The following is a 21,974-nucleotide window of genomic DNA, read 5'->3' on the forward strand; positions in this document are numbered from 1 at the left end:
ATGAACTTCCCTCAGTGAAGCAGGTGAGCATTTCCATGCATCTGCCCTTTCTTCCTTATCTTACACATGGCAGGTGATTTTATTTCCAATATTATTAAATCAAAGCCTATGGTATGAACACATTGGACTCTGCTTATAATGGCAGCATTAAGAAATGTCAGCTCACATCTTTGTAAGCATCTCTCTTGCAGTGTGTGGCTGTGAACCTGGGTGGGAACTCCAAGGTGAGTTTTGCTGCATGCCAGACCTTGCAGAGGAGCTGCTCACTGCCAGAAGTGCTCTGTGGCTTTCCCCCTGACTGAAGGCCTTTTCTTTACAGCAGGGCCCCACATCTGCCCAGCAGCATATGAATTATAGGAGAGTGCACCTTCTTTCTTGTCCACTTACTCCCACTGACTTCCACAAATTATTTTACCAGAGCTCTGATTTCTAAAGGTGCATTATGTGGCATTATCACTAATCACACTGGAACACAGAATTTAATATTCTTCTCATTAAGATATTTTATTCATAAGCAAGTAACAAAGATGAAGACAAATATTTGACAACAGGATTGAGTATTAAAATATCTCAGAATAAACAGAAGAAATGTGAGCTAATTAGTTATGACAATGTCCTAAGTTCATAGCAAAACAGGTCTAATCCTGAAAGTAATTGGAACCTTCAATGGTCTCTCTACATCAAGTGAGGTAATCCACCCCATAATTAATTTGCTATTGCTCAACAAGGCATCAGGAGTGAGGTTTGACTTCCTCAAGTTCTTATGTCTAAAGGCAGGCTCAGGCAGTTGCTGTGGCCATAAAAATAGAAGAAAACTGACAATTTTATGTCTATATTGGGGTAAAATAAATTAAACTTACCAAATTTCTGTTCAATGACTATAAAGGAGCACAGGACAACCTCAGCATTATGCCTCACACTTTATGTTTCACTTTATGTGTTCTTGGCCTACCCTATGTCTAAATGACACAGTGTATCTTAGGTCTAACCTTTACTGTGACCTAAGCAGAAATAAGTGGTACTGGTATGTTCATGCAGGAATTTCTGCTGTTTAGCTCAAAATGACAACGAATCAAGTTTCAGGAACCTGTTTGTGTGCTGCACCCACTGTAAAAAACAAGATCTGAAATGCCCCTGAACTGAGCATTAGCAAAATAGCTTAACACATCTGCATCTGTGCTGTGACTGAAGCTACACAACCAGTCTACACAAATTCAGAAATGCTTAACTCAAGCAGTGTGGGTGCAATGCACTGTTTCAAGTTATCCTTTACAATCTGCGTAACAACAGTGCTCCAAGGTTCCAGCTAAGATCAAAGTCTAACTGTATTACAGGGCAAATACATCCATTTTACATATGCTTTGCTTGCTGTGGACTGAAACATCCCACTCCAGCAACTGAGGATTGTTCTACTTCCAGGTGTATACCCTCTTCTTAAACAGATGTTGTGTGTCCTGTAGGAAGGGCAGTAGTAAAGCTTAAATACTACATCTAGGCTAATACATCTTTGTCTTTATAGTGGGGTAAAACAGCAGATACTTGAGGTCCTTTCATCTACCTTGAGTCCTAAAGAAGCAGTTCTTGCTTCAGACAATGTACGAAGTAGACGTAGCATCAGAGAGGTGAAATGGGTTCCCAAGATCACTTAATCATGGACTACACTGGGGGAAAGCCCAGACCAATCCACTACACCATACTGTCTCCCGAAAGAAACTTTCAAATAAAAATCTCCTGTTTCTCATGCACATTTTATGCAACAATGTCAATGGCCAGCATCAAACATCTGAGTTAGGCTTTTAAAGACAGAACAGGTCTCTGGTAAGTCTTACAGAACCCGGGGTAGGGCATGAGGGGGAGATTCTGCTCTACTTACTCATATCTGCATCATTATACAGGTATAGAAGTGCAAGAGGGACGGAAAGGAAGAGTAACTCTTTCCCCAACATTGTTGAATAATTACAGAGCTAAGTTGAGGTGACCCTCACTGCTGCTGAGGTCTCAGCTCACCAGACAACACAGCCTTTTCCTATCTAAAGTCAGTGCTTTACAAATTAACCTCACTGTCACAGTGATTGGTAGGTGAGGGCTTATTTTATCCAGTGGCAAACAGCTGATGTTTGCCTATTTCAGATCCCTGCATGTGCAAATATTTTTCAAGCGCTGAATTCCTAAGCAAGCTGAAAAATGCATTATTTAAAACATGATTGTGTTCCAGCATTGCACAATATTAATATTGCTAAAGCTACTTAATGCTTACCTATCTAACGCATATATAATAATTTGATAAATTTTAACCGAACTTTTAAATAACTGTTTCCAGTTATTAATGAATCATGGCATGATAAATTTGGACCAAATATTTTCATTGGTCTCTACATTTGTGCATATCGTTGGCTGCACATTCAGTCTCCTCTTCTGCATGACCAAAACCTTCCACTTTTTATGCAGATATGCTCTTCGTTTGGCCTCTCCTCTAAGACAAGGTGCACCTCAGTCAGATTTCATTTGTTTTTTCAGTTTGGCAAGACCAGTGAGACATTCATCTCTCCATTTTCTTCTGGCATCCAAGACTTTTGGAGCAACTGGGATTTTTTCAGACATTGCCTGGAATAGAAAAATCGAGATGACTGAGTCTCATGTTCCAAGTAAAAAGTTTCTCACCAGAACTGTTTTCCTGTTTTTAATGCATCAGACCAAGTGATCATCCAAACAAACTGTAATTTAGTCGATTGCAAGCAATGGGCCACTAACTCTTTACGTAGGTGGCTGGAAATGAGCTAACACATATGAGGAGACAAGTGCTCCCACCTGGAGGAGGTTGGCCTGAATGTGGCAATGAAACATCAAAGCATTGGGCTCTTCTCTCGATTTCCTCCACACAGCCACTGTCTGGTCTCTTTGATAATAACCTTTTATTAAATAGGAAAGAGGCAATCTGGCCACTTATGTGGCTGACAGTGTGCTCTAATCCAAATTCCTGTGTATATTTAAAACTGTGATCTCCCTTCTGGCTCCTAATAAATGTAATGAGGGATACCATGTTTATTAAAAGCATTTTGTCTTAGGAGTGCCAGTTATAATAAAAACATCAGGGAGGACACCTTAATAAAACCAGAATTATTATATTTGTTATTTATTTGAATATGAGGTTAGAAGAGAAAGTACAGGACAATTTGAGGACACAAAGGTAGAAGTCTGAACAAGTTGGCAGGCAAAAATGGTATTTAAAGCAAAATGAAAAATATATATATTTCTGAGTGAGTAATCAAAGTTGTGTTAGAAGCACTGGTTAACTGCATCACTGACAGAACATAATTTAGTAAGCTCTGGTCAGCTAGTACATTGTAACAGATATTCTTTCCAAGAATATAAGGGAGCAGGTGGAGATCACAAGGTGATCTTTGCCAATTTAGCATCTGAGGTCTTTAGTCTAAAAGTGTTGAGAAAAGGAGTAAAACCTGGACCTGCCTCCAATGACCGGAGAGCTGCAGTCATTCCAGAAAAAAATCAGGGAGAGGGACATAGGAATAAGATAAGAAATATTTAATCTTTTGGTCTCGAGATTGTTGCAGACTCATCTTTTCCACTGAAAGCCAAAGAGAAACAGAAACAGATGCTGAAGAGGAATCCAGCTTTCCACAAAGAAACTCAAAGTGTTTCATAATAATCAAAAGCTTCTTGTAATGAATAACTCCACAATTATTACTGATTATTATTATAAGACATCTATGTTTAAGCATAAAAGAATCTTTTTCCTTTTTAACATAGCTGATGTTGAGATTGTATAAATATGGGAAAAAAGGAATAAAAATTCTGTCTCCCAGGCAGACAACATCCATATATACAAACTGAAAGCTAAAGAATTATTAAACACAAGTGTTCTTTAGCAAATCATTAAAAAAGGCAAGCATGAAAAGACAGTTAGGAAATAAGAATACTTTGTTTAATTCCTATAGTCACAGAAAACACCTTATATAGTGAATATAAACAAACTGTGGGCTTAGAAATGTTAATAAACAGACTGGGTCCCAATCAGCAGAGCATTTAAACATATCTTATCTTTAAACATGCAAATAACCTTACCAGATTGCTCATATGCTTAACTTAAATGTGTATTTGCAGTGGTTGGAGACTGGAGCTCTAATTTGTACAGTAGAAAAAAACAGGAAAAAGGACATGCAAAAGAAAAAAAAAGCTACAGGACAGACTTTTCCTTCAAAGGACACAATCACCCAAGAAATGCAGAGTACAGATACCCCTAACAGTAAACTGAAATGGTATAAATATTAAAATAAAAGCCAATGTTCTTTGCTCAGAATATCACTGCATTTATCAGCTCCATATTTACCTGATTGATTTTCTGCTTAGTTTCACCTGAAAATTCTGGAACTGGTCCAAAGGTGTTCAGAACAAATCTTATACCTTCACAGTATTTTTCACAATAATCTGAAATACCTAAAAATAGAATAAAAATGTACATTTCAACAGAAATTCCGACTCAAGTCCAGAAAGATTGCCTATGCTTAAACATGGCTTTAAACCGGAGTTTTACCCCAAAACAGGTGTATTCTTATGCTTAAGACACATAATTGTCATCAAGGAAAAATGCATTCTATTCACCACATTTCCACATTTCCCATGGAAAAACCATTCAGGACAAGCCTTCACTGCCAAATGTACTGATGTTACACACCAGCTGGCAGTGCTGTGTGAGGGGTACACAACCAGACCAGAAAGCTTCCCTGACCAATGTCCACAGGGAGAGTGTGGTCCTCTCCTCTTGTTTGGTCTGTGTCCTATCAGCTGAAGCATTCCTGTTGTTATTTTTATTTATCAGTCTGGAGTGTATCAAGAGCAACATGGCTCAGGGGTAAAGGTGCAAAGGCATGGATACCACTCAGGTGGCCTCCAGTGAAGGAGAAAAGCTTCAGGAGGAATAGGTGGATCTTGCAGATGAACACCTCGTACTGCAACTGGGCCTGGCGTCAGGGATGTGGCTTTCAGAACCACCAGACCCTCTGTGATGGTTGAGCACTGGCAGGGGAAGATGGGATTCACCTGATGCAGTGGGGAGAAAGTATTTTTGCCAAAAACCTGACCAATGTGGTGAGAAAAGCCTTATATAAAGAAACACTGGTGAGACTGCAACCTCTTGTCAGGTGAGGAAGGAGTGTACAGGAGTGTAAAGAAGAGTGCAGGATAACAGGTACAAGAGAAACCTCAAGAAAGTGGAAAAAAAAAAGGCAGAAGTCCATCTCTAGTATGTACATGAATGTGTGCAGCCTGGGAAACAAGGAGGGGAAATGAGAGCTCCACATGTGGTCATTAAACTGCAATGCTGCTGGAGCAACTGAGGTGTGGTGGGATGGCTTGCACAACTGGAGTGCTGCAGTGGACAGACACCCACTTCAGGAAAGACGGGGAAGACAAGGAGGGGGTGTGCTATCTCTGTAAGGAAACAGCTCAGATGTATGGAGCTTTTCTATGGGATGGGCAACAGGCTGGGTGAGAGCCTGTGGGTCAGCATCAGTAAAGGACAGCATCCTCCACAGGCAAGAACCATCCTGAAGAACCATACATGTCCATCCTGATACTCTGGAGGACAAGCAGATGTATTAAGACATTGGCTTGGATGAGGTCCAATGCAAAAGGCAGCATACAGGAGGTGGGATTGAGGATAGGCTGTACAGAAGAATTTTAAGAACACTGCCCAGGCATGTAGGAATGGTGTCAGGAAAGCCAAAGCTCATCTCCAGTTGAGACTTGCAAGAATGTCAAGGGCAACATGAAGAACTTCTACTGCTACATTACCAATAGAAGGCTTAACAAGGTAAGTGTGGGCCTGTTGCTGAATGGCAGGTGATTTAATGACAGGAGAAACAGGTAAAGCAGAGTTACTCATTGCTTCTCTTGCCTCAATCTTCATTGACAAGGTTCCAATGCCTCTGTCCTTAGAGGCAGGGATCAAGGAGGAGAGGAGGCATCAGCAGTAGATGAAAATCTAGTCAGCAACTATCTGCAGGAACTCAATCCCACCTCTGGCCATCAGATGAGACAGACCGTATCTAAGGATATGAGAGAAAGGCTCACGCCCTTGTGTGGCTGCTTTCTATTGTATTTTAAAAATCGTGCCAGTCAATGCATCAACCTCATAATTTGAGATCCCCAGATGACTAAAGGCAAATATTGCATCCACCTTCAAAAAGGTAAAATGAAAAAGCCAAGGTAATACAGGCCAATTAATTTCACTTCTGTCCCTGAGAAAATAAACCAGCAAGTGCTCTTGAAACAAATTCCTGGGCACAGGAATAAGATGAAAGTGGTTGTGACAGTCAGAATGTAGTCACCAATGGGTACAACATGTAAGTCATGTCTGACTGACCTTGTTGCCTTCTGTGATAAAATAATTTGATTTGTGGAAAATAGTAGTGGATATAATTTACCTTAACTTTGGAAGATCATTTGACATCATCTCCTATGACACTCTTCATAAAAGTCAGTACATTAAAGTCTGAAAGCTATGATGACTAGATGGACAAAAAATGGGTTGGATACTCAGGATCAGAGGCAGTGGTTAATGGGTTGTACTCAACTTGGAGGCCAGGAGAAGTGGAGTACTGCAGCATCCTGAGATCTGTAATCCTTAACAGCAGTTGCTCATGAAGTTTGTGGATGATGCCAAATTGGACAGGGGTGGGAGGTAGGGATGGGGCAGACCAGCTGATACATTGGAGAGCAAGAAATCTCAAAAAAATGACTGTTGAGGCACTGGAGAGGAAAATGATAAATGCACCATTTAGCCAGACATACACATCTAGTAGAACTTTTAACACTATTAACTATCACATCATCAAGGAAGGATAAGGCAGCCTTTCCCATTGTACAGCAATGAAGAAGTTACGAGATGCACCACAACAAAAAATGAGTGATGCTTGTCTGGAAGTAAGCAAACCAACGTGAGTAAGAATGTGATTATCCTAATCAACATCTTAGATCTAAGGAGGGAAGTTCTGGATATCAACTAAAAGCTTGTGACAATCTCCATTTTCTGAGAACCACAGAGACTGAAGAATTTGCATCCTCCATTCTCTTTTTATTAGCAAATTAACAAAGCCAAGAGGAAAAAGCTGCAGAAGACAAAGTCAAGCAGATGAAGTCACCAACTCTACCATAAAGACACAGGAGATTGTACAGACCAAGAAGCACAAATCTGAACCGTTCATGGTCTTATCCAACCAAAAAAAACACAGGAAATGTAAGTGGGGTGGCCTACCAAAGAAAGGAATGCAGCTCAGTTTGAGAGTCATTAAGCAGCCTCTTTCCTGAACAGCCTGTAGACAAGTTCCCTGAAATGCAACACTGTGTGATATCAATACCACGGAAATAACACCTGACAAACCCTAAATGGCTGAGGTTGAAAGGTGGATGAAGGAATAGAAACCTCTGACTGCTAGCAACTATGAATCATAAACTACAGGCTCAACATGTCTGAAACCACTGAAGTACAGGTTTTCCAAAAGGCCTCTGGGGTCAGCCAGGTAATGGAGAACGCTCTTGTTTCTGGACCAAAGACAGAAGAACTTTCAAAGGACAGATGCTCAAGGAAGAATGAAATTTCCAGTGAGAAATTAATACTCTTTAGTCACAATGACCCTCAGATAAAGAACTGAAAGGACAGAATGGGAGAACATGTCCATTGCATGACAGCAACACAGAGAGATTTGAAAGTATTCAGCTCCCTTTAAAAATAGATAGAAACATTCTCCAGTACCAGGAAGGAGGCTCTAAGAAAAACAGCAGCTTTGTTGAGTAGCTTAAACTTATATTTGGTGCCATAAGTGTGCCAATGAGCATTTAGTCAGCCTATTTCCTTCTGTACCTTCTCCATGGAGCATGTGTTCCTAGAACACACTTCAGCATGTTTGGGCCTTCTCCAGTACAAAAAGGGAGGTCAGCTGGTCATACAGGCATACTGGTGCTCTAATTATACTGACATTTAGTATTCTGCTCAATTTTCTTGCTTGACACACAGCCAGTAAACCTTCAAAATTGCCTAGTCGGCTCCAAAACATCACTGGCAGGAAGTGAGATTCAGGAAGAGAAGCATTACTGTGGGATGTAGAATGGCTGTGATACAATTCTATCTGTATGCTGAGGGAGTAAGCAGAGACCATCCACCTCCATAAAAAATTCTGGAAAGAACTACTGGTTACTAGGGTTTACTGACCATACCTTGTCATTAGCAGAAGTGCTTGCTTGTTACATCTTGACAGCTGAGCTCACAGACCTTTGCACCTGAAGCCAACCCAGATCAAACCTATAGGGCATTTGCTATCCACATGAGCAACCTTGGGAACCCAACACAATTCTAGATGAGACTCATCCACAAACCACAGGATGATGAGATTTACATTTCACCTTGCTCAGGTGAGCTTTTTCTTCTAACAGTAGAGGAAAAAGTTTTCCCCTACATCATGCAATATCATAGAAAGTTGCCAGAGGTAGAAGTGGAAATGACTGAGGCTGAGGAGTGCGGAACTATGTGGACTTAGGTAAACCTTGCTAACTCACAGCTGATGCTAGATGGACATTCCCAAAATCAAAACCAACAATTCAGTCAAATGCAGAAATTCAAGCAAATCCCTGGGATCAATTGGTGATAGAAGAAATGGTAAGCAGAGCAGTGTCAGTTACCAGCTATTCTGGTGCTTATCCAGCTGCCATAGGTGTATTGACACCTAAACCAGTGCAGAATAGTTTGGGATTGGTACTTTTCTAAAAGTCAAGGGGAACCTCACAACCACCTGGTAAGCTTGTGAAATAATACCATAGATCTGAGTAGTTATGATTCTGAAACAGTCTGAAGAAGGTAGAAGAAAGGACTGTATGTTAGAAATCTTTTTTTTCGTGAGCCTTTATCTAGAGAGGTAACATTGGTATCTAGAAAAAACTGAATACTTGGATGTGGCTGATCCATCTACCTGGTGAATGTGAACTCCTGAGCTGGAGATGGCCTTCAAAGCTCATTCAGCCAGCTAGTCCTGGAAATTCAGCTCTCACTGGCAGCTCACCAACAGCTTTAATGAATCAGAACAATTTCTGGGTGGGTGTAGCTCACCAGTGCAATAGGGACATGCCAAATTCAGGTTGGGTAACACAGTTCACTCACTGCAATGTATGTATGAAAAGAAGCCTTATGCAAAGTCAGCAAAGTAAGAAAGGCTGGAAAAAGAAGTTAATGGTCTAGGGAGGAGCAGCAGCATTAGTGTAGTTCATCTCAACATTGTGTCTGAAATGGCACCATGCAGGTGTGTATGGTGCAAGTCAAATGGGGTGGACATTGCAAAATCTTTAAAAAAATCTTTATTTTCTTCTTAAATGAAGAAAATACACCGTAATTTAGAATATAGATATGGTCTCACTCAAGGACTAAAAAAATAATACTTTACAGTATAATACTTTACAGCTAACTCAAGGTAGTGCTTCCAGAGTGCAATCTATCACTTGGTTTCAGCAGTCAGGATCTCCCCTACACTGCCAGATTCAAAAGGCACTTTGAGGAATGGAGAATATTTCTGGAATAATCACTTTACTTTTCAACTGCAAACTCAAAATTGTCAAATATTTGGCTCAATAATCCTTTGGTTCAAAAGTCAGGGTGGATGAGGAGAGCACAGTTTCTCTAAAGCATGGGGACAATAAGATGGAAAACAAAAATGACAGAAACCCTTTAATCCTTGTTGATATTGCCCAGGGAACAGCTTAAGCTGGAAGAATTAGCATTCCAAGCTGGAAGAATTGGCAAATGGGGCTGGTAAAAACAATCAACATCTTTCCTTCCATCCAGTTGCTGTTCCCATACTATGTCCCATTACATCCAACTGGAGAAAACTGAATGAAGTTTGCATCTGGGACAGAGCAAGAGGGGAATCAACTCACAGCACAGGAATGGCAATAGCTTCCCCTTGTCTACATGGTTTGCTGGCTCCCTATCTAAACCTCCAACCTTGCACACTCACCTCATAATGTTGGAGGGAAAGGGCTGTATAAGAAGGCAGATATTGCAGCAGGCACATGAGAACCATGAACACAGAACAGAAATACCTCTAGGTAAGGTAGCAGTTCCCTGAATATTCCTCCCACCACACATTTACAACTATGGCAGAGTGGAAGAAGAGGAATGAGTAGCAAAGTATTCTAAGGGAGCAGTGCATACAGGATTATACAAGTTGAAAAGAGAAATACTCTATCTTGCCTGAAAGTACCAAACCACCTCAGCATTTCTGACTTGTACAATACAATTACAAGAACATGATACCACAAGCAAGTTCAGGGCACTGATTCAAGGCTCTTCAGTTCATTTGTGTCTAGGAAATGCAAGGCTGTGTACCACCAACAAAGAAAGAATAAGTTGCTGCTTACTTGGCTTCAAGGAGAGTCCAGGCACAGTTTCCAAAATAGCTAATGTAGGTATGTTCACATACCTACACTTCAGGTTAGCAGGTCCTTCCCTGTAGGACTTGCACTGGTGTGGTGTATCACAGGTTTCAGTAAAATGCCTCTAGTTCCATCATCAAGTTGAACAAAGCACTGATGAAGAAAAAGGAACTCAGGACATGTATTTAGCTTAGAAGCACGCACAAAATGCTTCACTGCCCTGAGAAGCCTTCTTCACCATTGGGGTTCATAAAAAAAAAAAGGTGAGTACCAGGAAAAGAGAAAGGAAAACATGACATTACAAAATGTAGTATGTTCATGTGTTGCTAGTATGTAAGCATCTTCAAGTATCTTAGCTTCTTGCATGCTGTCTCATTCCTTCCTCTTAGTAAGAAAGACAACAGGCATGAAGGCTGAGGGATGCAAGTAAGCAAACTTGGTAAACCAGTCTGGCAAGGACACTACACATGGGGCAAAACAAGGAAGGCACTGAGATACTTGTGACAGAAAACAAGAGACAGGAGCAAGTGTTACAGGCAAGGACAGGAAACATGCGACAGAGAAAGGGTGCCTCACAGTACTGAGTATTAACTTGATGACTTTGAACTTGATGAGCAGCATAAGATAATGTAATGACTAAAAAAGAGTAGGCGTGATGGTCAAGCTGCTGATGTCAGAGCATCAACAATTTGAAAAGATTGGGGTGGGGCTGATTTTAGCAGGTAAAATCTATGAAGAGGATGCGCTCAGTAAGACTAAAGATTTAGGATGAGAGCAGAAAAGAAGGGACATCATGGGGGAATCCGTCATGATTAGATTATGTTTAGAGAAAAAAAAAGTCCCGACCTCTTTGTTTTGATGATAGAGGGATTAAATTTCTAGAAATTTCAACTCCAAGGCAATTTTTCTAAATGTAATCCTGTCTTCATTAAGGGTGTGTCTGAACACAGACATATACTCTCAGTTAGGGTGTCAGTTTACAGGACACTTGCTAATCTACATTAATTCCCATATGAATTCACTTAGACTGTGGCTGCATGAATACTTTCAACTACCCTAAGACAGTGGTAGCACTGAAAAAAGTTTTATTCTCACTGTCCCTTTGTTACCATCTCAACAGCAATGCACAAATATTTGTAAATAACTGCTGTGAAGTGAATCAAGGAATTAACTGAATTAATATGAACCACTTCTTCTGCTAGATGTTTCAAATCAGGAATGAATTCCTCAGTCTGAGCCACCTGGTAACCACAGACATTCTTCCATTACCAGAGGGAAGAAGGATTCACCCAGATGTGTTCTTTAGGATACATCTAGAACGACCTGTGCAATAAAACAATACAGCATTAAGAATTCCTGTATACAGTCACGTGCTCTTCTCAGAAGGCAGATGAAACCCCTTTACACCCAGGAGTCCATAGAAAGAAACCAATGCACAGCAGCCAGTATGCTGAAAAATTCACACCTTTGCTTACTGCACACAAACTTCTCATACAGAAAAGTCCTGAAGCTGCAGAGGGGCAAACAGCAGTTCTGGAAGGACTACAAACTGCTCTCTTCAACCTACTGGAAAGTGAATTGAATGTGTGTACAAGTGTATGAAATAACATGAAAGTTCATGAAAGATGTTTTTTGTATGATTGTGTACCATTATGGTATTTCATCTCAATGGTACCTTCTTACAAGCATTCCTGAATTAAGCTGAAATATTTTATTATCCTAAAATGTAACATGTGGTTTGGACAGAAGTGGAGGCAATCCTCAGGAGGCACAGTCTTATTGAGGCTGGATCAGAGAATGGTTTGGGTCGGAAAGGCTCTTAAAGATCATCCAGTTCCAACCTCCCTGGGCAGGAACACCTCCAAGTAGACCAGGTTGCTCAAAGCCCCATCCAAACTTGTGTTCAACACCTCCAAGGAGGGGCATCAACAGCTTCTCTGGGCAACTGCACCAGTGTCTCTTCACACTAAAGAATTTCTTCATAATACCTAACCTAAATCTACCCTCTTCCAGTTTTTATCTATTCCCCCTCATCTTATCATTACACGATAGGACCTATAAAACACCACCCTATAAAACATCTCTCTCCAGGCTTCCTGTAGGACCCCTATATAGGCTGCTCCCTGGAACCTTCTCTTTTCCAGGTTGAACAAGCCCAAGTCTCTCAGCTTGTCTTCATAGAAGTGCTTCAGTTCTGATCATCTCTGTGGCCCTCCTCTGGACTTATTCCAACAGCTCTACATCATTCTTAGGTTGGGGATTCCATAACCAGACACAGCACTCCAGGTGAAATCCCACCAGTGCAGGGCAGAGAGGGAGAATCACCTCCCTGGACCTTCTGGCCATGCTTCTTCTGATGCAGCTCATGGCATGGGTAGCTTCCCATGCTGCAAGTGCACACTGCCAGCTCATACTGAGCTTCCCATCAACCAACACCCCCAAGTATTTTACCTCAGGGCTGTTCTCACTCCATTCTCCACCCAGCCTGTTTCTGTGCTTGGGATTGCCCTGACCCAGGTGCAGGACCTAACACCTGTCCTTATGTGCTTAGGGGGCCTTCATGCTGTCTGCACAGGGGTACTTCTCTCCAGCATGTCAATCACACTGGACATCTTGGTGACATCTACAGACTTGTTGAGGATGCACTCAATCCCAGTGTCCATATCATTAACAAAGATATTAAGCAGTACCAGTCCTGGTATTGACCCCTGAGAAATGCTACTTGTCACTGATCTTCCATTAGACATTGAGCCATTGACTGCAACTCTATTGAGTGCAACCATCCAGATAATTCCTATCCACTAAGTGGTCCATCTGTCAAGTCCATATCTCTCCAAATTAGAGACAAGGATGTCATACAGGACAGTATCAAACGCCTCACGTGAGTCCAGGTAGATAACAATCTTGGTGGCCAACAGATTCAACATGAACAAACAGTGTGTTGCAGTGGCAAAAAAAGCCAATGGGATGCTGGGCTGCATCAACAAGGGCATCACCAGCAGAGATGAAAAAAGTCATCATCCTGATCTACACTGTGTGTTTGTCAGACCACACCTGGAGTACTGTGCTCAGTTTTGGTCCCTGCTATACAAAAAGGATATGGGCAGGCTGGAGAGGGTCCAGACAAAAGCAACAAGAGTTATCAAATGACCAGTGCACCTGCCATACGAGGAGAGGCTGAGAAAACTGGGTTTATTGAGCCTTGAAAAGGGAAGGCTTAGGGGAGACCTTATTATGATGTTCCAGTACTTCAATGGCAGCTACAAAGAATACAGAGACTTCCTATTTACAAGGAGTCATGTGGACAAGGCAAGGGGCAATGAGGACAAGTTACTCCTGGTAAGATTCCCTTTGAACACAAGAGGAAAATTTTTCACTATGAGGACAGTCAGACAATGGAATGGTCTCCCATGGGAAGTGATGAATTCCCCCACTTTGGAAAGTTTTAAGTCTCAGCTTGATGGGGTGACATATCATTAAATAATAATATTAGAAGGGTTGGACCAGATGATCCTTGAGGTCCCTTCCAAGCTGACATTCTATGATTCTATGATAGATCATCTTCTATATATTCACATATAGCCAGGTACATATCCAGGAAGGAGATTGTGTGTCTGCTAATATTATCCCACATTATTCTAGTGAAGTTCAGTGATGTTCCTTGTAAAAGACTTAACAGCATTTGTTGCAGTGCTGCCATGAGACAGACTAAAAAGACAGAGCTTAATGAAGCTGAAATCAATGTTGATTTTATTTACCAAAACTAACAATCAACATAATATTGTGCAAACTGGATGTGCTCCACCCCCCCTCAAAAGTGGCTTCCTTCCTGTTTGTTGCAACTCAGTTCTTAGACTGCTGTTGCTTCTGATTCTTTTAATGACTTGACACTTATTTTACTGCATGTTCGAAGCTGTTGCCTCACTGCTATAAATTCAAAATTGTTCGTATCCATGCATGGATTAACTGGGAACCCAGAGTGGCCTGGATAATAGCTTTCAATAGGACCACTTATGAATATGGAGGAAAGGATGTAAAAAAACTATGGGGAAAACCTGGCATTAGCACATAGGAAGTTCATGGGATGACTTGAAGTACACAGAAAAACAAAACTGATGGATTTCAGAAGAAAATTGTTGGAATAATATTCTTTATTGTAAAAATAAAAAATATCACAAAACCTTTACCAAAAAAAAAAAAAAAAAAAAAAAGAAAACAAAGAGACAAACTTATCCACCTCCCAGGCTATCCCACAAATAAGACTAGACTATTTTTGTTACATGCTTCCTGCATCCTACCATCCTTCCTCACTAATTAACAGAGTTTAAGATTGTGGGGTTTTAGTATTTTATGGCTGTAAAGAAAGGTAGCTAATGTGAAGATGGTGAAGCTGCTTAACAGGCTACCAAACAGGACAGAGTGGGTTTCTTATCTCTACCTCCATTTACCTCCACTGATAAAACCCCCAAAACACTATTAGTACAATGCACTAGAGCAGGCTGTCCTGGGCAGTCATGAGGAGGTTCATACTATTCCACATTAAGTGAAGCAATGCTGGGTAACCAAAAAGAAGCTGGCACTGGCACAGGATTATGACCATAAGCCATTATGTGTCCTGACATGAGCAGTTTTGATTTAAACTCTCTCTGATGAGAGGAACAGAATGAGTCACCCCAAAAGCACATGAACAGGAGCACCTCTAGACTTGGAGATAATGCATCTGCAAGATTGAGAGTGAAGCAATACTTCTCATTATCCAAGTTACTGAACAAGCCAAAAAGGTGCTTTTAGTATAAGTGGCTCAGTCAGTATACTAATAATGCTATTTTAGGGTTACTTTTAATTATTATATAATGTTAAAATAACTCTACACGTGTATTTTGGCTTGGTATTTTGCAATTCCACCACAAGACTCTTCTTCCGTTTTCTCAGTCTCTTGGATCATATTTCATATTTTTTCTTCCCCTGATCTGGAATACTAAAATTTCCAACTGAAGGTAGCATTAAATCTAGGAGATGAATAATCTCTGCCATGAATATAAAACCTACCAGTTGCATATGTTACATAAAACTGGTTTGAGATGGGAAATTTCAAAATGTTTTTGTAACAATTACTACTTCCTGATGGGAAGAAGGAAGCTAAGATGGATCATGATGGAACATAAAATTCCAATGGGCACTCCAAGAAGAGCAACAAAACCAACACAGATGACTTACATGACTTCATTCATCTCAAGTAAGTATTAGCTTAGAATTAAGGAGTCTAAAACATGGATTTAAAAAAATCAAAGGATTCACAAGTATGATTTGAAATGGGTTTAAAACTTTCTTGTTATTAACAAGCATTTTGCTTCAGTTTTACATTTCAGTAGAGGCAGTTTAGCAAGCTACTCTGACAGAAGAGCCTGTACATGGTCTTACCATGTCAGAGATGATGCAAAACCAGAATAAAGACATAGACCATAATATAAAGAGTCTAAAAATTATTTAGTTGATATTCACTACTTGAAGTTTTCACATTTTGTTAAATGAATTGCTCAAGCCTTGGTAATCTTGATCTGTATTTTTTATTTCATTTTATGCAATTCACTTTTTATTTAGCTGGGAATCATGTACACTATTGAAAAAAAATCGGTCTTGATTATGCAAATCAGATGTTGAACTGTTAATTGACTGCTTTGTCAAGTCAAATTTGTATGCTCAGTATTTTCCAGACAGAAGCCATTTTATTTCACTCAAAATTTAAGCCATCATAAAGCAAACTAGCTCCAAGTGATATTTACAAAGCCTGTGCTACAAATTTTAGTGGGTAGTGGGTAGGAAAGCACTCATCTACAGAAAAGTTTCTGTTGACACTGGATTATCAGATGAAATTTTCCAATACTTTCTTTCCCTGACACGCAAGACAGTACTGAAGTATGGGTTCACTTTGCACCTGTTTGCAAAGCTCTGAGACAAATCTTGGAAAAAAGGAAGTACACAGCTAGTGTTTTGATGGTTTGGCATATTTCACCTGATCACTTACAATAGGATAGTCAATATCTATTTGTTTCCATCCAGCCTCAAGTTCTGGACAAATTTTCTTTTTCTTATCATTACAGGACAGAGAGATGAGTCATAGTTGCAGCAATCCTAATCTGGTTTGTGACCAAATGCTTCCAGAGTCTTGTGCAACATAATCCTTCCCTTTTTATTCATATAATTTTAAACTACCTACCTTCTGCATTAAGATGCATGGTTTCCAGAGGTCCAATAAATGCATATCGCATTCCCAGTCCATCAGACATCACAAGGTCTAGATCAGTAGGAGATATTACTCCTTCCTAGGCAGCAAAAATGAAGGAAGATTTGTGAATGTTTGCTTTTAATGCAAAATTTCCTGCTTTTTGCATACAACTGAAAGATTAAAGAAGTAATAACAAATAAGGCTTTTTTTAAGAAATAGCTTTTAACTTGCAACAGAAACGTAACTGTTTGCCAGAAATGTTCATCTCTTATGCAAGCCTTCCCATGGCTCAATAAAAACACTCAGTCACAACTCTAAGATGCTGGATTTCATAATCTAAATACACTTGTATGCATTTTGACAGTATCTTTTAAAGTGTATTTTTAACCAAATGTTAATACAACTTTTCAAACCATATGCACTATTTGTAAACACATTTCTTTGCCTGATATTTATTATTTACAATAATTCACGTATTAAACTTAAACTGAGCTGTTTATGCTAATCAGCGTATTTTTTTCTTAGGAACTGGAAATCAGAGAACACAGACCAAACATGACACTTGTAATAGCACATGATAAAAAAAGCTTATATCAAATCAAAATATTTTACCAGCTCTTTTAAACACAGAAGTCTTGGCAACATCTCACACCGCCCTTCAAATTATCCTTGTTCTGGATTTTTGGGCAGAGTCAAACTGGCAGAACAGAGGTGCAGCAGTGGATACTACTCCTAAGGCCATCTGCAAAAAGGGCTTGGACTAAACTCACAGGCAATGCAGCTGCCACTCCCTCCCACAAAATTCACTGAACATTCAACCTACCCAGCCTCAACCTGCCTGGGTTCTCGAGTCGAGTTTATTGCCAGCTTCACGTCTCAGAGCATGCAAAATGAAGCATTATCTTGTTAAAAGTTGAGAGGTGCTGTTCCACCCATATGGTAGCTTTACAAGAAAGCCACCATCCCCATCAGGTTAGGGCAAGCACAGAAAGGCTTAAAGAAGTTACAGTTCACTACCTTAACAGATTTCTGGAGAAGAATGGTATTTATTACATGAAGTTGTGTTCAACCTACTGGAAAGACAGGAATTAACTAAGGCCTGTTCTAACCAATGCCATCGGATAATCAGATAAACCTTCGTTTCAAGAATTTGTCCTCCTTATCCCCAGAGACATGCAAACATTTCCTTAACATTAAGAAGTTGGAAGGGATGCTGAACTGCTTCTAATTTGCCTTCTCACCCTACCCTGAGGTGCTGTCCCCACTCAATGACTCTTTCTCCACAGGCCTCTTTGAGCTTCAGAATACAGAATCATAGAATGGTTTGGGTTGGAAGAGATCTTGGAGATCATCTAGTTCCAAGCCCCGTCCACAGGCAGGGCCACCTTCTACTGGACCAAGTTGCTCAAAGCCCCATCCAACCTGGCTGCTATAAGGTCTCCCTGAGGCCTTCTTTTCTCCAGGCTGAACAACCCCAACTCTCTCCGTCTGTCTTCATTGGAGAGGTGTTCTGGCACTCTGATCATCTTTGTGGCCTTACTCCCAGCTCTATCATCTTCCTATGCTGAGGGCTGCAGAACTGGACACAGTACTCCAGGTGGGGGTCTCATGAAAGCAGCATAAGAGTAAAGAATCACTTCCCTTGACCTGCTGGCTATGCTTTTCTTTTGGTATGGTTGGCTTTCTGGGCTGCAAGTGCACATTGCTGGCTCATGTTGAGCTTGTCATTAACCAGCACTCCCAAGTCCTTCTCCTCAGGGTTCTATAATTAGGTATACTCATCTGCTTGGTGAAAGACAGGGTTTTTTTCCTACTAAATTTTCCCCTCACAGGGCCCTGTCTGAATGTTCCTGCATATCACATTGATCTGCTAGAGTTACGGGCATACAAGACACCTCTCCTGACCTGTTTTAAACATCGACATCTCAGCTAGACATCTTGACTCTCTTTATAATCACTAGAGAAAAAAGGAATTCAGCTTCTAGAATAGGTAAGATGGGTTATGTCCTAAAAGGGCCCAATTCTCCTCAGTGACTGAAAGATGAGGAAGGAGCTTGGATGTCTATGCCTATATGCTGTAGAAATCCTATCTTTAGTGAGATGAATTCCACCCACAGCATCTGCCTGTGTTCATTAGCTGCATCATCTACTGCTACTTTAAAATAAAGTTATAAGCCAAGAACCAATATAACTTCTACAGCTGGCCAAAGACATCAAGTTTCCTAATCTCAGGCTTAAGCAGAGCCTTTTATAAGACTCAGCTTCATGTCTCAATCTGTTAGTAGGCATTGCTCCTGTCAAAAATAAGACTGGCTAAATTCCTGTTGCAGAGGTCTTTTGAACTCTTGTCTTGGAAAGGAAACAGTAATGTAATTATTAACATCTACTATATACAAAACACACAGCTCTGGTAACAATTTAATTAGATGTAAATATGGCAGGGAGAAGGAAGCATTATTGTCTTCTACTTAAAGCTAAGGGATGCTAAAGTAGAGGCAGACAGTAAGGTCTGCATAAAGAAGGGACTAAATGAAAAGCTCAGTGTTCCAACTACAGACCAGCATCATCGTAACTAACATGGCCACCATATGTTCCGTAAAAATTTTTTCCCCTGACATGGCAACACAACTTCTATGAACAACATCAGCAAAGTCAACAAAAGCACTCTTCTGTTGGGAGTGCTTCACCCAAACAATGAGTTGTGCTGGTAAAGCTGTGCTTGATGAGTGATTTTTTTTTTCCCTGGTTGACATGGATTTGTGGACAAAAGCTTAACCACAAGTTCCAGACAAACATTTGAACCACAGCAGCAGTTAAAGAACTATAAATATAAAGCTGAAGAGTTAACAGCTTCTTGAAACACTTCAGAATCATGGCAAATCAATTTCAAATTAATCAAATTAGTTTCAAAATGACACTTGAGGACCAGGTGCCCTCATAATCATGAGTGCTTTGCTCTTGTCCTTTTGACTACAGCTGCTAAAAGGCAAGAATCAGTTACTAGAAGGAAAACACGACAGATCCCTCCAGATGTGGAGTATATAATTCTGTGTATATAAATGCAGTTTCTCCTTGTCACACGAACCCTCTTAAAGAAAAGTCATTTACTTTTTCTCTTCAGAAATTAGAATCACATCAATGAGAAACAAGTTGCACCATCCCCCCCTGGGGAATAAGCTTACTCCCACTTATGTTAAGGAATAGGTGGAATGACTCAGCAGGGTGGGTGCAAGGTCAGCAAAGTGTCTTCCACGAGGATCAGTGTTTATGCTAAGAAGTAAACAAAGAGTTCCAACCCAGTTGCATTAGGTCTAGGTGTGAAACAATATTCCCAAGGAGATTTTTCATCCTTTTCATCCTGGGTAACCCTTCTTGCAAGCCTTGCCTTTGAGCACTTGTCAGAGGGAAGAGGAAGTGTGTTAAAGTTCACTGAAAGCTTTCACAACTCCAAAATTAAGATTGTAATTTAAAAGACATTCCACCAAAATCTTCAGTGATCTTAGTGCCCAAACTTCAGATCTATACTGGCTCAGAATCCTTCACACTTCTTACAGCACCAGTTATATACCACAATCTCATCTTCCTCAAGATTTCCATCTCCTGTGATGCCACATTGCCCTAATGCTTCTTTGGTACTTTACTAATGGTTCTTGCTATGCAAGGACCCTTTTCTCCTTTCCAAAAAAACTCTGGCAGTTCTGAAGTCTCCAACTTCAGGCTCTGACCCAACCTGCTTGGTTTTAATCAACACTCTTTACATCTGTGAGTCACACCCACATAGCAACTTCTGTCACTGACTTGGTTTTCAATCACCTTGAATGTGACATAGCCAAAAAAAAAAAAATCTACTTTTTTCCATACTACCAATTCATCATGTTCTCCTACTCACTCCAGTCTGCCTACAGAGTTATTTTGGCCTCCACTCTCTCCTGGACCAGACACTTTGTGTCTCCAAATTTGTACTTCATCCTCTGTAACTCTCAAATCCAGTAATTTTTTTTTAATGATTGCTACTAATATATGCATTCTCTCACTGCAGCACTTGTTACACCCTTCTCTTCACTATCACTTCAATCAGGTCCCTTCCATCCACACCCTGATGAGATCTTTTTCCAGTCCTGTCATTTTAAGCATATGACTTTTCTCCTGGATCCCTCAACCAGCTCATTCTCTTTCCATTTCATCATGTTTGAGAAACTTGTTGTCCTACACAATTGATGCCTCCTTACTTTGCTTGCCTTTATCTTCCTTCTTCTGTTGTGCCCTCGCTCAACTCACTCTGCAAGAAACACTTAGTATCAAGACTGTTTTTCTCCCTGGCCCTTTAAACACCTTTTTATTATATTCCTCTTTTATGGGACATTTAACCAGACGTTAACTAGATGTTTAACTCTCTACCTTATCTTTGATCTTTTGGAACAGTCCTCTGGATAACACAATAATACAATTATTAATAGTAAGGAGTTTGGGATTAAAAAAAGTCTTGCCAGCATTTAATGGCTGCCAAGCCAGTCACTTGAGAAGGGAGAGGTACAAAAAAATTAGGGACTGAAGCCAACCTACCTGATTGCTTTGAAAACAAACTAAAATGGACACATAGCTAAACCGTGGCTGTTTATTTTCCAGAAGATTAACAAAAATGTCAGGGCTGCCCATTCTTGCCTTTTGCAATGAGTTTTAAATGAAAGCCCACTTTTACAGAAAAAAAATACATTAAGACAGTATGAAAAGCTTATACAGAGAAAAAAGCAGATTCTTATGACACACCCTACAATCCATTATACAGTATAGTTTTAGCAGGTTCTCAAAAGCATCTGAAAACCCTAAATTAGATCAGGATTGAAAACCAGCCATGTCCTCCTCATTATCTCTGCCACTGTATTTCATTGCCTCTTTGCAAATACCAGGTGATGTTGGAAAAATATTTCCAAGATCAATTTCCACTCAGTAATTCATAGTAAAAGGACAGCCCTAGCTATTCAGAGTAACATTTGAGACTTCTGATCTTAAGCATTGGTGAAACATTTTGGTTGTAATTTTCTGGATGAAGTCAACCAAAACTTTACCTTCAGAATAAGACAAAGTCAACCTATTAAACTAATGCTCTTTTATAACATAATCCCAAGGTGCTATAGAATGTATTAGTACTGGTACAAGTACAAAAGTAATCATGCAAGCAGTGCACAGTGTGCTTGTCAGGGAGATAAAGGCATTAAGTCTCTGTTCAAAGGAGTTACAAATGAAATAAGATGCCAGTAACCACTGCCAATTGATGCATGAGAAAGTAAATAGATAGTAACAGGGAGTAACA

General features: G+C 40.2%; 1 protein-coding gene across 4 annotated transcripts in view; it reads right to left on the bottom strand.

Moving 5' to 3' along the window:
• Positions 1–478: 478 nt before the first annotated feature.
• Positions 479–21,974, bottom strand: part of CRYL1 (crystallin lambda 1) — a 57,648-nt gene continuing 36,152 nt past the window's right edge. For all 4 annotated transcript variants that reach the window (XM_071735356.1, XM_071735332.1, XM_071735346.1 and 1 more), the window contains 3 exons: positions 16,655–16,760; positions 4,349–4,455; positions 479–2,604 (listed from right to left, as the gene is read on the bottom strand). In XM_071735356.1, coding sequence (XP_071591457.1) covers positions 2,491–2,604; positions 4,349–4,455; positions 16,655–16,760 — 327 coding nt within the window. In that variant the 3' untranslated portion in view covers positions 479–2,490. The remainder of the gene's footprint in view (positions 2,605–4,348; positions 4,456–16,654; positions 16,761–21,974) is intronic.

The sequence above is a fragment of the Heliangelus exortis genome, chromosome 1 (assembly GCF_036169615.1).
Source record: "Heliangelus exortis chromosome 1, bHelExo1.hap1, whole genome shotgun sequence".
Lineage (NCBI taxonomy): Eukaryota > Metazoa > Chordata > Aves > Apodiformes > Trochilidae > Heliangelus > Heliangelus exortis.